The 21,254-nt window shown below is 38.7% G+C and overlaps 1 protein-coding gene across 1 annotated transcript; it reads left to right on the top strand.

Moving 5' to 3' along the window:
* Window positions 1-340: 340 nt before the first annotated feature.
* On the top strand, window positions 341-21,242 carry GDI1 (GDP dissociation inhibitor 1). Its single transcript, XM_072431774.1, has 11 exons — window positions 341-491; window positions 1,441-1,548; window positions 2,921-3,020; window positions 10,365-10,499; window positions 10,699-10,897; window positions 11,027-11,158; window positions 11,325-11,424; window positions 12,556-12,727; window positions 12,819-12,963; window positions 13,622-13,676; window positions 18,132-21,242. Exons 1-11 carry the CDS (start codon window positions 447-449, stop codon window positions 18,282-18,284), a joined length of 1,344 nt encoding a protein of 447 aa, XP_072287875.1. The 5' UTR covers window positions 341-446; the 3' UTR covers window positions 18,285-21,242.
* Window positions 21,243-21,254: the final 12 nt, after the last annotated feature.

Here is a 21,254-nt window from a genome sequence, read left to right as displayed (position 1 = left end):
GTGGTATTACCCTGATATTTGGGGATTATACCCCTCATACACACATTCTAGATACTGATGATAATTGCACTGCTCTACGATAAATGTCATTAGAGCATCTCCAGAGAAGATGATGCAGCGCGGATAGATCTTTTTCTTCAGCCCCATTACCAAGGTAACCCACCCACTTTATCTCCCCCTGACATAGCCTTCAATTTTGCTGCACGCTGAACTTTATTTGTTAGTATACCCTCTGTTAGAAATCATGCCGCTCCCTCTTGCTCCCCCTGCTCTCTGCCCAGCTCCTCCAGGCTGTCCTTTCCGCCGTGGGCCCTTGCTCCTCATCAGGGATTACTTGTCGTCGCGGAGGCAGACAGGGCGTTCTGTTGTGCAGCCATCTTTGGTCCATTGCATTAGAGTTGTGCTAGAGGCAAAGGCTGAGCTACTCCCGGGCACCAACCCAAAGGATGGATGAGGAATACGATGTCATTGTGCTGGGCACCGGCCTGACAGTGAGTATCAGCCTCTAGGAAAGTGGGTGGGGGTAGACGTGGCACTACAGCCTCCCGTTCATTGTGCCATGCTAGGGCTTTGCCATCATCTGGGAAATATGACCATTTTTTTTGCTTTGTGGTATTGTAAGTCAGGGTCAGGACAGATGTATGGGAACTACAAATGCCAGCGTGTCCTGCTCAGTGATGTAATGAACATTCTCTGAGCTGAAAAGTGTAGAGTCACCAAGGGTGTATAATTTCTTACAGGCCTTGTAACTCCTGAAGAACTACAAGTATCAGCTTTCTTTGCATCACTGTGCCATGGCCAGGCACTGCCATAGCAGCATGTGCCATCATCTAGAATGTATTGGCATCATGGGGTTCCAAATATTGAGGCTCATGCCTTGTATCTACTGAAGCATCAGCTGCTGTGCAACTACTGAATATTGTGCCATCAGCATGATCATATTATTGTTATTGAGGATAGGGCTTGGTGATGGAGGAACACCCGAAGAAGTATTCCCTGCCCCATTGGGTCATCGCTGAGCACTACAAGGGGACATCGCTGGTCCCTGTGTGATCTGATAGAGCCATCATGGATCATGAATTAATTGATCCCCAGGCCTTGTAGCCATAGGAGAACTACAAGTATCAGAATGACCTTGTGTAGCTGTGGACCTCAATGAATGGTCACTCTGTAGACAGAAAGTGTAAGTGTAAGGAGAGTGTAAAGAGTGTAAGGGGGCAGAAAGCCCAGTATAATAGGAGTGTAAAGGGGCAGAAAGCCCAGTATAATAGGAGTGGATGGGGGAAGAAAGCCCAGTATAATGGGAGTGAAAGGGGCCAGAAAGCCCAGTATAATGGGAGTGGAAAGGGGCAGTTAAATCAAATCCTTTCTCACCTTTTTTTTTAAAGCAAGAATGTTTGATGTTTTTCATTTGTCTTACTTTGATTTTATACTCTTTAGGAATGTATCCTGTCTGGTATTATGTCCGTGAATGGAAAGAAGGTCCTGCACATGGACCGAAACCCTTACTATGGAGGAGAGAGCTCTTCCATCACCCCACTGGATGAGGTATGTTTCTTGGCCGGTAATACAGCCTTGTTACTGTGTGCAATCAAAGAGGACCTGTACCTAGCATAATATAAGACATTGGGCCTGGTATATTAATGCTCTCGAAGACTAGAGAAAATAGACAGTATTGGAGAACCTGGGTGATCCATCAAACCTGGAATCACCCTAGTTCACCTATGATAGTGTATCTTCTCCAGTGTTGGGGAGATTTAATAAATTGGCCATATTGTATAGCAAAAATGTTAATGTAAGATAGTAAGAAGTGTGTATGTATATATATATTTCAGGGTGCTCCTGGTTTGCTTTCCGTATGCACATTCAATGCCACAATCCTTGCAACCCACAATGCATTGCTTGTGCCTGTTGATAGGTAGTTATAATGCAGTGATTTGTGAAGAGGAAGCTGTGTGGGGTTCGAGCTTCAGACTGACCTCCAAGTTGAAATGAGCATTCAGAATGCATTCAGAACTCCAGATTTGGAGTCTTATCCAAATCAGTGTTGTTCTTAACACTCAACTTTTTGGTACATCGTTCAATGTTTACACAGCTATAGAATAGGATGAAATTATAATAATCCTGGGAACTAAGCCAATGGTCTTTGTGGGCTCAGGAAGGAAGTGTTTTCCTCTATATGGAATAACAAGGCACGATAGTGAAGGGAGCAGTTGTTTTAGTTTAGGTGAACTGGAGTTTGTGAGACGTTGAATTTGATTAAACAATTAGTTTTTTATTTTAACCTGATGTAGAAATATTGTTTGTATACTTTTCTACAAATTTTTGTCCCATTAGAATTTGGTCTGATTTAATAAAGCTTTCTAAGACTGAAGAAGATAGGCTACAGTGTTCAACCCTGAAATTTTTTTAAGCCGGGTGGGAAGAAATTGTAGGTGGGTGGCAGCCCCTGTATTGTGTCCAAACTCTTTAGTAACCACCCAAAAACAGCCGGGTGGGTGCTGAAAAGTGCCGGGTGGTGCGCCCAGCTTAAAGGGCCTGGGGAGAACCCTGGGCTATCATGGAAGAACCTGGGAGATCCAACAAACCTGGATGGATTTCCTAAAATTATTTGCTATTACTTGGAAAATGTTTTTAATCTTGAACCAAATGCATTTGCTGGATTCTAATTCTACCACATTCTCCCATGATTTTCTATCTTCTCCAGTCTTAAAGAGCTTTAAAAACCCAATATAATTTTATTAAATTTAATTAATTTTTGCCTTTATTCAAAACAATAAAAATGTATTTTGGCTTTAGTATTTCCTTATAACCATGCTCATCAGTAAATTACATACCTGGGTGAGCTATACATGAACCTCAAACCCATCAAAGACAGATATCTTGTGTTACTGAGTATATGATGCTTTTTTACTTTCAGCTTTATAAGAGGTTTGAGATCCCTGATGGCCCCTCTGAGTGCATGGGAAGAGGACGTGACTGGAACGTGGACCTAATCCCCAAATTTCTCATGGCTAATGGTAAGTGGATACTGGATTCCAGCCAGGATGTATTGTGGAAAGAGGGACTTTTAAAGAGCATGCACTCAGCAGTTCAGGTGCAACGTTCAAATCTAAATTTAACTTTAGGGATTTCTCCACACCAATACATAGCTGTAAAGGTGGTAAAATGTCTGTTTTACTGCACATTATGGTATTGTACTCTTCATATAGCATGGCACCCCAATTTAGTAGGTTACAAGGGACCCACACTTTAGAACTCCACAGGACCTTTACCATATTTGTAGTTAACTGGGTTAAAAATAAAAGATTTTGTTCAATTTCCATGCATTGGCAGCCCAGCCTATGATGCCAAGATAAGCCAGGTGTATTTAGGTGTGCTGAAATCAGTTTTCCTGCCCTTAGGGGCTTCTTTGTTCATCTCTTTTGGGTGACTGGTTGCCTAGTTGCCCCTATGTAAGTTCACTGCCAGGAGTGTAGTGGGAAGGATAGGCTGATGTTAATGATGTGAGGCTATGGGGACAGTGACAGAGGAAAAAATAGCCAGTTAATAACCAGATACTTAAACCTTGAATGTTGGCTTGAAAACTAATTTTTTACCAGAACAATGCCAGAGATTAAATAAGGATTTGTAGAGGAAGATTAGGGCACTCTGCTGGGGGTATCCTGGAGATAACATTCACAGTAAAAGCCTGTCCTAACAGCTGATTCCAAACATTGCCTGCCATCCTGATCCTTCATCAGTTTGACTAATAAGGTCCCAGCATTAAAAAATTTTGGCTATGCCCTGTTCTGTTAGTGGAAACATGGGGATTATACTGTTATGTACAGAACTTGCAATAAGCGTGTTTTTCCATATTCCACTTTTTAAAGAAAACACAGAGCTGCTTAAAAATCATTCTCTCGTGATCAGATAACTGCGTCTGCTTTTCAGTTAAACACAGATGTAAAATGTTGAGCAATTCAAAAACAAAAATGATGACTGCATATTGTTGTAAAACAGGAAGTAAAATCTGAATACAACATTGAAACAAAAAAGAGGAAGAGTCTGGATTGCAGCTGTGTCAGTTGAGCTGGGGCTTCTAAGAATTGTGATGCAAACAATGATTGCTTTTCTGGGTATTAATCTTCCTCCAGTTGGCTGTTACCTTTTGCACAGTACATTTACTTATACTCCTCAGTTGTTGTATTTCACTGTACATCCACTATTCAGTTGTACCCAAGTGATAGCAAAGAAAAATCAACCAAAAGGTCCAACTGCTCCACCTTTTCTAAAATACTAAGAATTATTCCAGTATTTTGTTTCCCTCTTTCAATTTTTCTTTTTTCTCCAGTTTTTTAACACTAGGACAGTGTCACCTCAGCCTATGTATATATCATTAGATCAGGGGTCAGCAAACTCAGGCCTTTAGGCCAGATACGGCCTAGCCGGTAGTTCGATCCGGCCTAGCGCCCCCTGGCCGATTCGGCCTAATGCCGGCCGGCAATCCGCGGCTCTGGAGCTGCGGGTTGCCGGCGGATCGGCCAAGGGGCATTAGGAACTACCAGAGCCGCTGGAGCTCCGGTGCCGCCACCTTGCAGTTGCTCCCCTATTCTTCCACCGCCGCGGTAAATAGGGAAAGCTCCCTGAAGGGAAATCCTTCTCCTCTGCAATGCATACAGAGTAAAAGAATTTCACTTCAGGGGGCGCTCCCTGGTGGTGGGCAGAGCCATTAGGGCGGGTCCGGCCTAGTGTGCTCCCGCCCACCCCATAAATGCTCTGTTGGCCATAAAACTTTGCCGACCCCTGCATTAGATGGTCACAGGTGTGTATCCTGGCCAAAACTCTTTCTGCAAGGAGTTTGTATGTTTTCCCTGTGTCTGAATGGGTTTCCTCAGGGTACTCTGGTTTTCTCCCACATTCAAACAAACATGCATTGAGGTTGATTGGCTTTCCCCCAAAAATTATTCCCAGACAACCTTAATGACATATGACCATGAAATTAGTTTGAGAGAGAGATATGACAATGGACCTTGAAAAGGGCTGCATAATATGTCGGCACTATGTAAATACTGGCTAAAAATAATAATAAAAGCTTTAACTAACTGTACTGCTCTGAAACAATACAATGAAGAAATCTAGTTCTTATGTATGATTTCTTCCCTTTTTTAAACATTGATAAATTACAACTGTGTAAGCTTTTCGACATACAGAGACCTAGTAAATAGGAGGCAATTTATGAATGTTTCTGAATTTTATTTTTCTTTGGCTTACATATTGGAAATGTACAATGCCTGTCAAACACCTGTGTACCTAACAGCCAGGGTCCCTCATAGAGAAGGTACTCCTTACCAGCATATTTAAATTATATAGTGTTTTATTTTTGTGCTGAATTAGCATACCAAACTTTTTCAACATCTTGATAACATTTATTTTGCTTTTCTGTGGCTGGTACAAAATTCAACATCAGCAATACATAAACAGGTTACAAAAGCAGTATTTGTTGTTATTTCTCACTGTTGAGAAATCAAGACTTCATGAGTCTGCCTTGCACAAAGTAAAGTTACATACACATACTATATATTTGTATAAAATAATGATATGTCATATTCTCAGGTAATCAGTTAAAAAGTCTCTATTCCTGCGTGAGCAAATGATTTAAGGATTGATTCTGGCAATCATCTTTCCCTATGTGTGTAAAAATGTAATTAGATAGGGAACAATAACACTGGGGAACACATTTTTTGTTGAGTTAGATCTTACACTTGTTGTTTTACTAATTTTTGGGTGGTGAATCCAGAAATTACCCCAGTGTTTTGCTATCACATCCAGTTTTTAGGATATAGGGTACCCTCTTTTTTTGTAAAAAAAACATACAAATTTTACATACAATGAAAAAATAATGAAATAGTACCTTGAATGTACTTTTTATTTGAATTTCTTTTGTTCATACAAAGGATTTTTTGTTACTCTGACAATTTTTTCACTGTAAAACATTTGAAAATAATTGGGTAAGTGGTTAAGGTAAAAATTCATGCTTATAGCTTTTCCTGGAGTGTTCAGTGTTAAGACAATCGCGCCGAATGCTCCAACAATAGTTAGCCATCATATGTACATCCCATCTACCGTGAAACTGTCCTTCTATGACCTTCAAATCTTGGTGGAATCGTTCACCTTGCTCATCACTGATTGAACCATGGTTTTCCAAGAAGTTAGATAGATGGCTATGGAGAAAATGCACCTTGATGCTCATATTGCAACCAAGCATTTTGTAGCTCTCCGAGAGTTTCTAGACATTTTCTGTGTAATTATTTGCTTGTGTTTCCAAAAAGTCCTTGACAATGGCTTTGAATGATAACCAAGCATTCTTTTCGACTTCTGACATTGTCCTGTTGAAATGTTCATCTTTGATGAGCTGCCAAATCTATGGACCATCAAACACACCGGCAAAGTGTTTGTATGGCAATACACAAAGCCACTGTCAGTTCTAAAGTACTGCAGAAATGCAACTTCTCTGGTTCGAAAGTATGATACCTACCCTCCTTTTTCAAGTAAGTTTTTCTCACACAGTCTTGATGCTAGGAGTTCTGAAGCCTTCTACGGTAGTCCCAAATCAAATGCCAAATCACTCATCTCATGCTGATCAAATCCCTTACAGAGTCCTCTTCAATTTCAAACTCTTCATCACTGAAATGATCCCCTGGCTCTCACCAAACCATAGGTATACTGAATGACATCTTATCATGTGTTCCCTATGTCCACATCCGTAAACCCTCGACACACTGTTTGCACACCTTATGGGAGGCCCAAGACTTATCTTGATCATCAAGTTTAAAGGTGCGTACACACTTCCAATTTTTATCGTTCCAATCGAACGACGAATGATCAATTGGGCAAAAAATCGTTCGTAAAAAAGTAACCAACGACGCCGACGAACGAGGAAAGTCGCTGGAAACGAACGACCGGACCGCCGGATCGGATTGGACGACGATTGTTGAACATCGTTCGTGTGTACGGTCGTTCGTTGATCGTCCATGTTCAGAGCATGCGTGATGAACGAACGTCCGTTCACTTTCCTGTCGTGCACATAGTTCCTCTATCGCTTAAACGATCGTATCTATTGTGTGTACAATATCTATGAACGATCGTGTCGTTACCTCTATGTGCAGGATCGGTGCTATACGATCGTTCGTATATATCGTGCAGGAACGTTCGTCGTTCGTTTTCCGACGATAATAATTGGAAGTGTGTACGTAGCTTAACTTTGAAATATGCCAAATAGGCTTGCTCTACAAATGTGTTGATGTTCGCCCTTTGACTGGGAATGGTAAAACTGAACATAGATATAACAAAATGAATCAGGGTTGTTTAGGCACTTACAAAGAGAAACAGCAGAGCCAGACATGATCTGAAAGAAATACATGTGTAAGTAGAAAAATAAATTTTGCTTATTCACTACGTAGAGCAGCGCACAACCTCTGACCACACTCACTGTCTTGCATGTAAATGAATAGCCTATTCATCGCATTAATATAGGCGGTAGAGAAAAAACCTGACGTGATAGAAGAAAACTAACTACACTGTAGGCATGTGATCTTTAAACAAGTGCACTTGCAGTCAGTAAAGCCGTCTGTTGGTCTCTGCAAATGAGTGTTGTTGTAAGTTCTGTATATATGAGGATGTATGCTCCTAAGCTTTAGGCAGAATGGCAACCAATTAACAATCTTAAATTAATTTAAGTTTGTAAACCAGTACATAGTGTTACATAGACTTCTGATCTTACACATTATTATTGCTTTGGTTTAATAAATAGATCAGATTGTAATTGATGTAAGAAAGAAATAACTTAACTTAATCAAAAGCCAACATTTACTGCCCTCACTACTCCGAGCTGTTAAATAGATGTTTGTATCAGATGCCTTGTATACTTTTTTTCTTTTTATTTTATATACCGTGTTGTTTTTAAGGCAGCATTGGGCAATTATGTCAAGTTTGTTGGCATAAGAGCCAATCCACAACACTTTCTCTTCTTCCTCAAAATGTCTGGAGGTGTCAATGAAAGATGAGAAGGGTGAAGAGGGAAATATCAGGGAAAACGTCAGGCTTTAATAGGCCTTTAAAAGATTCAGAATTTTTTTTAAGTAGGTTAAAACCGTAACCCTAACCTTAACGTAGGCCTTTTATGCTATTGGTGGTGGTACAATTAAGCATCAAAGTGATAAAGAACAGGTCAATATAATATCTCATGTAGACATTGTTCTTTAGAGTATCTCAGTATCTGATGCGTTTCGCCCCAAGAGGGTCTTCCTCAGGGGATTGAGTCTTCTTAGAAAAATTATATTATAATATTGGATGAAAACCTAAATATTTGGTAAAAAAACAATACAAATATATTTCCAAAAAAGAAGCTTACTTTGTGAGATTGCTGACATCCTTGACCAAATGGGAATATAGTGAACATCAGTGAATATTCAATTTTGTGAAGAAAGGTAAAATCAAAACTTGAAGTGAAAGTCTGGACGTTCTAGTTGAGTTGAGTAAAGGAAAAACAGTCAGGGGTTTAAGGTAGAATATATCATTGGATAAGGGTCGTAAAATCAGAGGTTTATTTGAAATACCTAGTTAACGTTGTTGGAATAGCTTGGTGATGGGCTTTAGTTGTAGTCCCACTATAAACGAGTATTTATACCCAGATCCTATGTGGAGAAAAAGTAAATTAGTTCTTATAGGGTGATAAGTACATCAAGTTGGTGCTCACATTTTTCTCTACAGGTAGTCCCCAGGTTTCATACGAGATGGGGGCTGTAGGTTTGTTCTTAAGTTGAATTTGTATGTAAGTCGGAACAGGTACATTATTTTAATAAATGCAATTAGGACAGATATTTGTCTCAACATAAGGCAGTGTGGTGTCAGTTACTGTAAAAAATCCTTACTGTGAGTTATTCACAAACTAAGCAAAAAAACAAAGCAAAGCAAAAAAAAACTTTTTGGAGTCTAGACCAGGCATGGGCAAACTACAGCCCAATAGGGATGTTTCTCCGGCCCTGGCCAGTGCCACCCAGAGCTGGGTCAGAAGAAGGACCCCGCTGGGGGGAGGGGGGGGGCGGAACATGACCGGATCTGAGCCTGCGATGGGAGAGTGGGCAAGCTAAGCTGTGTCACTGCACACAACCTGCCCACTCCCCCATCGCAGGCTCAGATCTGTGATGGGAGAGTGGGTAGGGTTATGCCATCATGACATCACATTCAGTGGCGTCATGATGGCATAACCACTCCCATCGGCTCGGCCCCTCTGTCTAATTTTTTTTCAGATTGTGGCCCCTGAGTCAAAATGTTTACCCACCCCTGGTCTAGACATTTATTACATTCTGGAGCAAGCTGTGCTTTGTTATGCAAAAAGGAAAAACTCCAGAGTTTGTCTGGGCCATTAAAGAGTTACAAGATGTTTCATAACAGCAAAAGATTTCTTCTGCAAGTCATGCAACCAAGCCCCCCCACCCCCCATCAAGCCTCCATGTCCATTTAAAGCTTACATTTTTACTTATCTTCAGTCATGTAAAGTTTAGGTACTAAAATTGTATACTTTGATTTAACTGAACCTTGTTGGTTCCTGCAGTGCGTATTAAAAGCTGCAGCGATCATTTTACCCTTAGCCTAACTGTCCTTAGTCCTCCCTTATTCTTAAGATTTTGGTTCTTTCAATCTCCATGAAGCCGGGCACTGTGATGTTTTAAGGAGGCACTGCACTCTGCACTGCCATCCCTTCTCACCAGCTATAATCACGAAAAAAGTACTCCCACTCACTTTTAATGTTTTATATATCAGGATATAATAAAATTATCTGGTCCTTGGCAGATTTTAAAATTATTTAAATTTAATCTCAGGTGTAAAAAAACACACAAATTATACCGTGTCACCATGTAATTAAAAATAAAGCCAAAATGAATAAGCCATGTTTGAAAAAATAAGTACACTCCATGATTCAATAGCTTGTAAAAGCACCTTTAGCAGCAGTATATTCTGTCATGTGTTGGTGGTGTTCACCTGATATTGTATTTTTTATTGTGTCCTAATTGGCAAAACTTTAGAAACGAAAAGTGTACTCTCTTTTTCTCACAACTATATGATCTGCTTACATTGCTCAAAGAAGCACAGAAACAAAATGATTTTTGCACGGGATCTAAAATTAGGTTAATTATTATTATTAATTATAGGAGACTTGGGAAAGCAAAATATTGGCAGATTTAATCTCAGTTTAAAAAAGAAAAAAAAATAATGGAGAATGTGGTTAATATGGGTGCCTCAAGTGTGCCATCAATCTGTAACATAATCTGAATAAAATAATTTTGAGCAGTAATAAATTTGTTTTCTGCTTTAATTCGCAGGCCAGTTGGTAAAGATGCTTCTATACACTGAAGTTACTCGTTACTTGGACTTTAAAGTGGTGGAAGGAAGCTTTGTCTACAAAGGGGGGAAAATCTACAAGGTGCCGTCAACTGAGACTGAGGCTCTGGCCTCCAGTAAGTGAACATGAGTTCTGTAAATAAACCCCAGAAAAAATCCTGTACATATAATTCTTTTTTTGTTTTGGGGGGGGGGGGGGGGATTGTAAATTATACTAAGGGACAAGATCTGTCAGTTAATATTAGGAATGCCATGGGTTTGGAATTGATTGAAAGACATTATTTCCATAAACATCAATTTGTTTTTTTTCATCAGATCTCATGGGCATGTTTGAGAAGCGACGCTTTCGAAAGTTCCTGGTCTTTGTGGCCAACTTTGATGAAAATGACTCAAAAACATTTGAAGGGGTGGATCCCAAGAGTACAACCATGAGAGACGTCTACAAGAAATTTGACTTAGGCCAGGACGTCATTGACTTTACAGGACATGCTCTGGCTCTTTATAGAACTGATGAGTAGGTGGATTTAATATAAAGAATTGTACTGTTGAGTTTTTGGGTCACGTCTTTCCTGGGTAGGCAAAAAGTTGTTTTAAATGGAATTTGTGTTGATAATATTTATAATCTGTATTTTTTCTATTTCAGCTATCTGGATCAGCCGTGCCTGGAAACTATCAATCGCATCAAATTATACAGTGAGTCTTTGGCCAGATATGGAAAGAGCCCATACCTGTACCCATTGTATGGACTTGGTGAATTGCCACAAGGATTTGCTAGGTGAGGTGACAACCCAATTTATACATAGGAAACAAACTTGGTTGGGTATAAGTTTCAATAAACAACTAGTCAGTTGTTCATGTTTAATATTTATTCTGTTTTAAATGGGAATTTAATTGGCTCCAATGGGCACCAAATAAGTCCTTCACTCTGTTTATTCTCACAGGCTGAGTGCAATCTATGGTGGAACATACATGTTAAACAAGAGTGTAGATGAGATTGTAATGGAGAAAGGAAAGGTGGTTGGAGTAAAATCAGAGGGAGAGGTAAGTTCGTAACTAATTATGGGAGGATATCAAAATGTTGTATTTTTTTTTGGGAAAAATGATATATTTTTGAAAGACTGTGATTTCCTTACCTCTGTATGATGAATACAAGATATAGGTTGCTGAGTGGTGTTTAGACTTCTGTAACATTCTTGTTAGTGTCTAGACATCTGGTACATTTCTAAACAAGGTCTGGTGGACCATTTTGCAGTTACTGAATATCTGGCAAGTTCAAGTGTCTCAAAAGTTTATATCTTTAAATAGTATCAAGAACTTCTAAACAGTGTGCAGATAAATATAAAATCTTAAACACTATATTTTAGGTTCCTAAGTAGTGTTTTAAAGTCTGGTGGGTTTTAAGGTATGAGGAGTTCTTGGGCAGGGTGTAAATGAAAGGTAAGATCCAGAACATGTGTGGATATCTGTTAAGTTTCTAAACTGTGTTGTCTTGATGTATTCTGCTGAGCAGTGTCTTGAAATCTTCTGATTTACTAAGCAGTGTAGGAGTGTCTGTTGAGCTCCTAAGTAGTGTATAGACATCTGGTAGGTTCTTGAACAGTGTCTAGATTCTTGGTGACTTCCCAGACAGTGTTTACAGTCGGTTGAGTTCATAAAAACTGCCTGAATGGAGGGTTTCTGAACATTTTTATGGCCTGGTAGGTGTTTTGATTAGGTTTATGATGACTTCCAAAACAGTATTTTGATGTTTGGTGAGTCTTTGGCTTGACTATTGAAATTGAAGTATTTACTAATTTTCAAGAAGCAGTTCAAAGTGGAAGCAGTTCAGTTATCCATGTTATTCTCTTAACAGCATTAGCCCATATTGTTTCAGAGCACAGACTCTGTATTACAGATTTAAAGGCTTGACGGCTGTTAGGTTACAGGTCGAGAGTGCAGGGTGAGCTAAAAAGCTAAAAGAACAACTTGGATGTCAGTGCTTCTGTGATTTTTGAGGATGAAGTCCCTTCATTTACAGTAGTCAGTGTTCTGAACTTACAAATTTCCTTCAGCTGCAAATATAAGTAAAATTCCTAAATGAATGTTTATCTACTGATGTTGGGGAAAAAAAATATTTATATATACTTAAGGATAATTGAAATATAACTACCACCTTATGCTTTCTTCATGCAGGTGGCACGTTGCAAGCAGCTGATATGCGACCCTAGCTACATTTCTGACCGAGTACGCAAGGCTGGTCAGGTAATCCGCGTCATCTGCATCCTGAGTCATCCTATCAAGAACACGAACGATGCCAATTCTTGCCAAATCATCATTCCACAGAACCAGGTCAACAGAAAATCGGGTACGACCAATAAGAATTGATAGTGGAGTTACTTCATATACATTGATTAGATCAAAGAAAAAGGAAACTTTGTATTTATGTTTTAATGCAGATATCTATGTGTGTATGATCTCATATGCACACAATGTGGCGGCACAAGGAAAGTATATTGCTATTGTCAGCACCACAGTGGAGACACAGGAGCCTGAGAAGGAGATTGAGCCAGCACTGGAGCTTCTGGAGCCTATAGACCAAAAGTAAGTTGTAAGCTGCCATGGAGTTTGTGGATCCATATTGTGGAGTAATTTTTGGTACTCACCTGTTTGTCTTTAAGGTGAATACTTAGTATTTGCAAAAATTACAGCACGTGTTCTGTCCTATTGTCTTGAGAATAGAGACCTGCATGTCTCTGGAACATCATCTGGTAGTTTATGGATTGTCAGTAAACCTTTCTTTACACAGCCCTGCATATCAGGCTCTTGTTGTATGAAGGGGCATTGTTTAGTTACAGTATTAAAGACCTTGACGTGTAAGAATTGGAGTATGGGAGCTGCTTTTTCTGACTTAATTTTGAAATTCTAGGCTCCAAGGCTTTCAAAGGCATGTATCCTGTGAAAGTCAGGACATCTTATATGCACACACTTTATTTCTGGTCAGCGCCTTGCCTAAATTGCAGTGACTACCATAGTAAATTCCCTCTTAATCGGTTTTACTTTAAACAAAAGGCACTAAAACCACAACTTTTCACTGCCGGTAATGGTAGTGCCAATTTACACATATACATATGTACATAACTCATTATAGAAACTACAGTGCTTGGTTATACTTGTTCAGTTACTTGATCAGTAACTTTTTACATAATAATGTTCCAAAGACAATGTTAAAGTTTGTGTTTTTTTTATTTTTTCATTAAAGGTTTGTTGCAATCAGTGACTTGTATGAACCTACTGATGATGGAACAGAAAGCCAGGTAGGCCTGGAAGTAAATCACTTTCTTTGTCAGTGATCAGCACCACCAACCATGTAACAAGCCTGACTTGAAGGTTTATTGTCACATTTTGTGTTTTTGCACTTATCACCTATAAAGCCAGTGCTTTACAGACATAAATTTGTAGCAAGCAGATTGTAAGCCCTGCCTTTGTACTTGGAAACAAATTGGAAGCATGCCTTATCCCTCTTACTACCTACAGGAAACAAAGCCCAGATTCCTCCCCCCCAAAAAAAAAGAAAAAAAAAAAGCTTCAGTTGTCCTATACCTGCCATGACCATCACATAGTTGTGAACCACATTGATTGATTTCATGGCCTGGGAGGTAAGGTATTTTTGCAGTCTGTAGCCTTATTTTCCATGAGACCTCCATATTTTTATATGCTTCCTCATAGTTCTCCCCAGAGGTTTTTAGCCGGTTGCTCCGACCGGCTGCTTTGAATACCCCGCCCAGCTCTCGGCAGCTCTCATCCCCTGATGCCTGGATCTCAGTGAGGCTGCTCTGTGCTCAGTGCTATCCGTTAAGAGGATTGCTGCCGATCAGAGGTGAGCACACACAGTTCAGCCTTCATGTGAAGGAGACACAGGCAGCCCCGCCCCTATCTCATAGCATGAGCTCTGCCTATGAAATGTATCCACCTCTAGCTCTGCGTGTGAATTCTGCATCCTCACAGCTCTGTGTACAATCCTCCATATCTCCTAATATGTATGTCACAATGACCTGTAATTTTCAGGGTGTACAGGGGACCCTTATAGATACTAGTTATTACAATTTCAGCCCCCCAGCTTTAAAGAATTTCAAGATATGGGGGTCACAAATGTAAAAAGTTATGAAAAATGAACTTTGGGGTTGCTGTTTCAGAGGAAAGTGCAACTAGGAGTCCTAAATTGAAAGTGCAAAATGGGGATGCCGGAGCCACTAACATAGCAAGGAGCGTGGGGCCCCTAAATATATACCAATCAAATCTATAGCTATGAAACTCCTGTCTGCTTCTCTTCTTTGTACACCAATTTCTCTGAGAGTGGGGGTACAAAACTGAAAATATAGGTGCAAGTGCTGGGCACATTCTCCCCTTACAATCCTATTACTACAGCCTCATTAGAACATAAACTCTGCCCATCAAAATGGCCTTCCCTGCCCGGATACACATTCCTGTCCACTTATCTAACATTCTGAACTTTAATTGGGCAATGGGGAGGTGTAAGAAACCAAAAATATAGGTACAAGTGGGGAACATCTGTGACTAACATCCCCTAAAACTTCATCACTATGGCATCATTAGAAAATTAACTCTGCCCACTAAATTTTATTGAGGTTGAGGTACTAGAAGGGTAAAGTCGTGTAACAAGGAAGTGCATTTTGATTGACAGTTTTTTTTTTGTTTTTTTTTAATGTTGTAATGAAAGGTGATAGCCACACGTGTCTCCCACTTCCACCTATATTTTTGTTTCCCTGCACCTCTTACTTCTGGAGAAATTGGGGTTTGAGGTAAGATGCAGACAGATATGTGTAACAGAGCAGGCAGCACATTTTGCTAGGTAGAGATTTATGTTCTCATAATGCCATACTAATTACATTTTAGAAAGGTTTAGCCACAAGTGTTCCCCACTTGCACCTACAGTTTCAGTTTCCTATGCCTCCACGTGTACCTTAAAAATTTCAAGTTAATACAACCAAAGGTTTAGGAGATCTGAAGGTTTGAACACAGAGAGTTGTTAGGCTGCAGAATATGACAAGCAGCTTTTACACTCACATAGCTATCACACTGCGCTGCCGATGACATTACACACTGCGGATAAACGTCACAGACAGTGTTTTTATATAGAATATGGGCAGTGATGAGAGGGGGTCACTGTCTGTCTTGTCCTCATCTGATATCACATTCATGATGCTATTAAAGCACATCTGAAGTTAGACTGAATTCACACCGGCAGTAAGGTTACATTTGTCCATTCCTCATGCCAGGAACCACTGCTGCTTAAAAAACTTCTAGCTCTGAAAAAGCCAAGCACTTACCGCCTGTTACCAATCCTAGGTGCCTAGAATTTACCTCCTGTTATCAATCCTAGGGGCCTAGAATTTACCGCCTGTTATCAGTCCTAGGGGCCTAGCACTTATGGCCTGTTACCAATCCTAGGTGCCCGGCACTTTCCACCTGTTACCAATCCTAGGTGCCTAGCAGTTGCCAGAAGTCACTCAGAAGGGGTAAATGTTTTTTGCTGCTAATATGAGCTAAGCCTAACTTGTTACACCACATTCATTATACTATTACACTACTACAAAGGATTACACTCTTAAAACTTAGAACACTAGGAAGTTGGGTCACAAAACACGGCATAGGAGAGTTGTGGCAAAATACATAGAATTGAAAAATTGGATATACTAACGGAGCAGGCATTACAAAGTTGTAACATAATTGGGAGAAGGTAGAACTGAAACAATAAGAGGTTACTGGATACCCATGGCATAAACAACTGGGAGCACTAAATTTGACGTGTTTTGACACACCCCCTTTTTTTACCACCCGGCTACAGCTTCCTAACACCCGGCTGATTTGAAAATTTCTGGGGAGAACACTGTTCTTCTTTTATATTTTCATTGTAATAAATACAGTTAATTGAAGATTATTGACTAGAATGACTGTACAATGTGCTGTTTGCTATAACTGCCTGCTTCTTAACCATTGCAAATTTTTAGCTACACAGGGAGTGCATTGTTTTCAGGTAGAATGACCCCTCATAGACCAGTATTGTGGAAAGAAGCAATAGAAAGGACTCTTGTCTAGTGTAGTAGAAAGCAGGAGTTTGGTATAAGCAAATATGAGTGCCTTTTTTTCCTTTAAATTTAAAACAATAATTGGAAGTATAGGGAACAAAATGTACAAAGAAGAGAGAGGGTTTTTTTTTTGGCGATAAAAATCAGAGGTATTTGATGATTGTTGTTATTCAATCAACAGGTTATTGAATCTTGACAATATATATATTTAAGCCATTCTGTGGCACTGGACATTGGACTAGTGTAAAAAACAGTGTCTGGGACTGATCAACCGCTCAGACATAATAATAATAATAACAGTAGGTACATATGTATCGACTTAGTGGTCACACTAAAAACATATATGCCAATTTATCCAATCCGATGTGTTTCTCCCGACAATTAGACTTCCTTAGGGATATTATTGTCTCACAATAAGTAGTACAAAGCTGTATGGAATAATATTCATAAAAGTACTAATTAACTCTACTGTGCAGTACAGAGGTCACTAATATAGTTGTGTGCATCATGCATATCAATCTTTTGTACATGATGTCATGTATATAAATAATGGATAGATGATAGTTGATAATGAAAATAAAGAAATTCAAACTTACAAAAGGAGATAAATGCCTGAAGACTCCTATAAGCCCAAACATATAAAGGAAAAGGGTGTACGATTCATGGATTCTTTGAATGAGAAAGAAATAATCCACGTGTGAACCTTTAGAAATTATTTTCCTGGAGTAATGTTAAAAATTTTGCATAATTAGGGATACCAGTGGGAAACCTTAAAGAGAAAACAAAAAAATCACACCAATCACAAAAACAAATCACAATCCCTCGATGGCGCTGGACCTTTCCATGATCTGGTCCCACATCCCACTCTGTGCTCTAATTCGATCCCAGGCAATGAAGACTGAAAGGGGAGGTGAGGCACCCTTTTTTAAATGGTGTGGCAAAACATGAATAACATTTTCCCTTTACATATAAGGGTTGTCCACCCTTTTATGTAAGGTGAAAATGTTGAGTTTGGGTACGCTTTAAGTAGTTGTAATGGATAGTAGGGTAAGGAGCATAGGTCTTATTAGTATCATGGTAAAGCTGTCATATATAAGCAACATTATCAGGGTCTTGGTAAAAATATTACATATGGGTATATATTTTTAAAATGTTTTTTAAATTAGAAGTCTAATATCTAGTGCCACAGAATGGCCTAAATAGATATACTGTCACAGTCAAACACCTGTAAATATGTAAACATGTAAATGTTTACATGTAAACATCTGTAAATATGTTTTTATTTTTATTGCCAAAAAAACTCTCTGTCTTCTTTGTACATTTGTTCTCTATATAAATATTTAGGGGTTGGCAATATACAAACTGTGTAAATGTACAGGTGGAGTATCTCCTACAACCAAAACGTGTTTTGCTTAATAATAGAAGTAGGTATTTTCATGCTAGCAAATATTTGCATATCACCTGTTTTATTTTTAATTAGGTAAACCATTTAGTAGATACTTCAAGTGATGTCTTTTTTTTTTTTAAGAAAATTAGATATGAAATAGCCAATAATGGTGAAAGTGTTGACTATACTGCTATACAGCAGAATTAAATTTCTACCTGTTAGTCCACCCCTGTGTCTATTTAACTGTTCATCTGATATTTTTCTTTATCCTGCAGGTGTTCTGTTCTCGTTCTTATGATGCCACCACACATTTTGAGACCACATGCAATGACATCAAGAACATCTACAAGCGGATGACTGGAACAGACTTTGACTTCGAGAACATGAAACGCAAGCAGAATGATGTATATGGAGAAGATGAACAGTGAATGGGGAAATTTGGTCAGGGCAGGGTGGGATAGCAATGAGTTGCAACTGAAAACTAAATTTTCCCCTGAAAGGAGGAATGGTCAAAAACTTTAGAATAAGCATGTTGTGGGAATCATGTTATATGATGAAGTTGGGAATGGAGGTTTCCTAGTAACAGTAAGATAAGAACACATATAGCTAAAGCTTCTATTCTCCTTTTTGTCTCATGATTCCAGATTAACTATTTAAGCCTTGGGTTAACACTGTGGTGGAGATACGGCCTCCAGGTTGCTCTGGGGTCCAGTTCTCAAAGCATTAACTCAACTGTACAAGCAGCCACACACTTGATGCATAACATTCCTAGCACACTTAGCCCAAGTTGTCCCTCATCTCACAACCAAACATGGACATATATGTATAAAGTCCTTACTGATTCTTTTGTCTTATCATACTTACTTTGATGTTCTTGTTCAGAATGGCTTGCAGATATGTCTGCTGAATAGTGGCAAATGGTTACTTACTTTAACAAATATAATATTTAGATATTACATTTTTTTGTGATGTCAGGAAAGCAATTGTCTATTATCTCTTCACTAGGCCTCCGTTATGACACCCTGCATTCCAGCAGTGTGACAAGATCACAGTATCCTAAATCATAGATACCCTACATATACATGTGTAAGGTTAAAGAGCATAATAGAGCCATGGTGTTTTTAAGGACCTATGTACTAGATCATTTATCCAAATCATATAGTCAGATATTTTTACCTAATACAGAGGTCTTATATGTTGAACTTTTTTTCCATGCCTTGTTGTCTTCTTGTGAATATACTTCCAACACGAACTTGCCAAATGTCTTAAATTCATACAATTATTATGTACCCAGTTAGATTTACACTATTTGACCATCAGTTCTTCACATGCTACATATATTTTTCCTGTATGGAAGTCTGTTGCTCAGTTATTTGTACTTAGCCAGGTAATTACACATTAAAACAAGTCTTGGTACAAAATGATCAAGGCCAGAGTGGAGGAGTGAAATGTGGCATTACATTTCAAGTTTAGTGCCTTCAAATGGAACTTTTTAATGTGTTTATGTAAAAAATCATGTTTTGTAGAGTGAAGGGTCATCTTCTAATGTCATTCTGACCTCCTGAGGTATCATAAGTAACAATATTTTTCATGTGAAAGCCCCAATCATAGTATTTCAACAGACTATCAAGTTCTGATTTACCTGAAGAATCTGGTGACCAGGCTACAACACCTTCCATATTAGGGTCTTACAACAAATTACATAACAAGTATACAACTCATATAATTGAAATCATAGATGATCTGGCATCCATTCCCGGTGTTTTTGCTAACAAGTGGCCTAAAAAGTTACATTTACATTGTTATCTTCCTAACCTAATTTATTTAATTTATTAGCAAATGGGTCTTAAAGCCATGAGTTTTAAAATGGTATATTAGTTTTATGAAGGAATACACTAAAGAGATAAGAACAATAACCCTCCTAGTTTGCTTGGTAACTAAGTGTAGTGGCTGAAGTACAGACTATATATTTAATTTATTAAAAACTTTTTAGAACCACATAGTGTCAAGGAAAAGTTATAGAACAGCGTAAACTCAATTGCTGAGGACAAGGGACCAATTTCCCATTAAGCTGCATTTTTATTTGCTGTTTAAACCTCCATGATTTTGGGAACAAAAACAGTTTATGGGTTGACTAAGTAACCACTTCTGTACTTCAGTCACCGCTATGCTTTACAATGAACAACACTACAGACTATAACTACATTATGCTCCACTTAGGTCCTCTTGTTTTTTCTTCAAGTGTATTTCCTTTTACAAAAATTAGGGGCAGTACAGAGTATTGATCAGTTTTATCAACAAGTCACCATGTAGTAGATTTGTTCCAGTGAGATCAAATCCAGTTTGTCAGTTCTTATCGTTAACTGTAAGAGATCCATTTGTACACAGACTTACAGTGTACAGGACATCCTGCTGTGGTCACCAAATAAAATAAATCCAAAGGGTCAGTGATGAAATATTCCTCTGGCGCCATACAGTATGTTTTCTGTAATGGTAACATTGGTTTGTGGAGCGTGCCTCTTTCAGTGTTGTTTGCAGGCTGGGTTTCTGAACCTAGGATAAAGTACCACCTATATTACTTCAGTTATTAAAATAATATAAAAACAAATATTTTTTTTTCTATACAATATAATATTGAATCAGTTTCTGAAATTCACCTTTTTAGGTGGTAACTGAGGAATATAAATCTCATCTTTTTTGCTGGTTACCACTGAAGTGAAGTGAAGTGGTGTGAACTGAAGTGTCTGTCTTGCGTGTGGTCATCATCTAAGAATGTTTTCTGCAGTAGTCACAGATAATGAATATTCCCTTTCCTTGGTGGTAACCCCGTATAATGTTGGTGATGATTTGGGTGATCACCTGCATCTTTTCTCAAATGATGGTGACTATCCAAAATATTCCTTGGATGTCTTCATTAAAGTTGGATCTCATCTCTCGTAGTAGTCCTTCTATCCCTTGTAGTGGACACCATGACGTTTGGACATTGTCTCGTTGGGTGGTCACTGTACATACTATGGATCTTTCTCATGTTGTGGGTATCTTCCAAATACAGCTTAATCCACTTTGCTGTCTATATAAATTCTCTGTTGATTCTTTTTTTCTCTTAAAATATTTATCAGCTACTTTGCATTGTCTGCCCCTATAAAAAGATCTTCTTACTAGTAGATATTATTATTTACGGTGTTTGACAAAAACAATATCAAGTAAAAATGTTGTGGAAACTCTGGGTTGTGTTTATTGTCTTACCAGTTTATAATACATCAGACACATTCAAACATTTTAGTCTTCGTGTAGAAATCAAGTAGAGTGACTGAAATGAAGAGAGCAAAACTGACTAGGCTGTATTATAAATTAATAAAATAATAAATAAAATTCTTTTAATTGCACTCGCCTGTCCT

This window comes from Pyxicephalus adspersus, chromosome Z (genome assembly GCF_032062135.1).
Source record: "Pyxicephalus adspersus chromosome Z, UCB_Pads_2.0, whole genome shotgun sequence".
Lineage (NCBI taxonomy): Eukaryota > Metazoa > Chordata > Amphibia > Anura > Pyxicephalidae > Pyxicephalus > Pyxicephalus adspersus.
This window is presented reverse-complemented; position numbering and strand designations above follow the sequence as displayed.

Coding starts and splice junctions, on each gene's coding strand:
- GDI1 (XM_072431774.1), top strand. CDS start 447: ATGGATGAGGAATACGATGTCATTGTGCTGGGCACCGGCCTGACA. Junction 11,159..11,324: donor TTGCCACAAGGATTTGCTAG/GTGAGGTGACAA, acceptor TTATTCTCACAG/GCTGAGTGCAATCTATGGTG. Junction 12,728..12,818: donor CCAGGTCAACAGAAAATCGG/GTACGACCAATA, acceptor GTTTTAATGCAG/ATATCTATGTGTGTATGATC.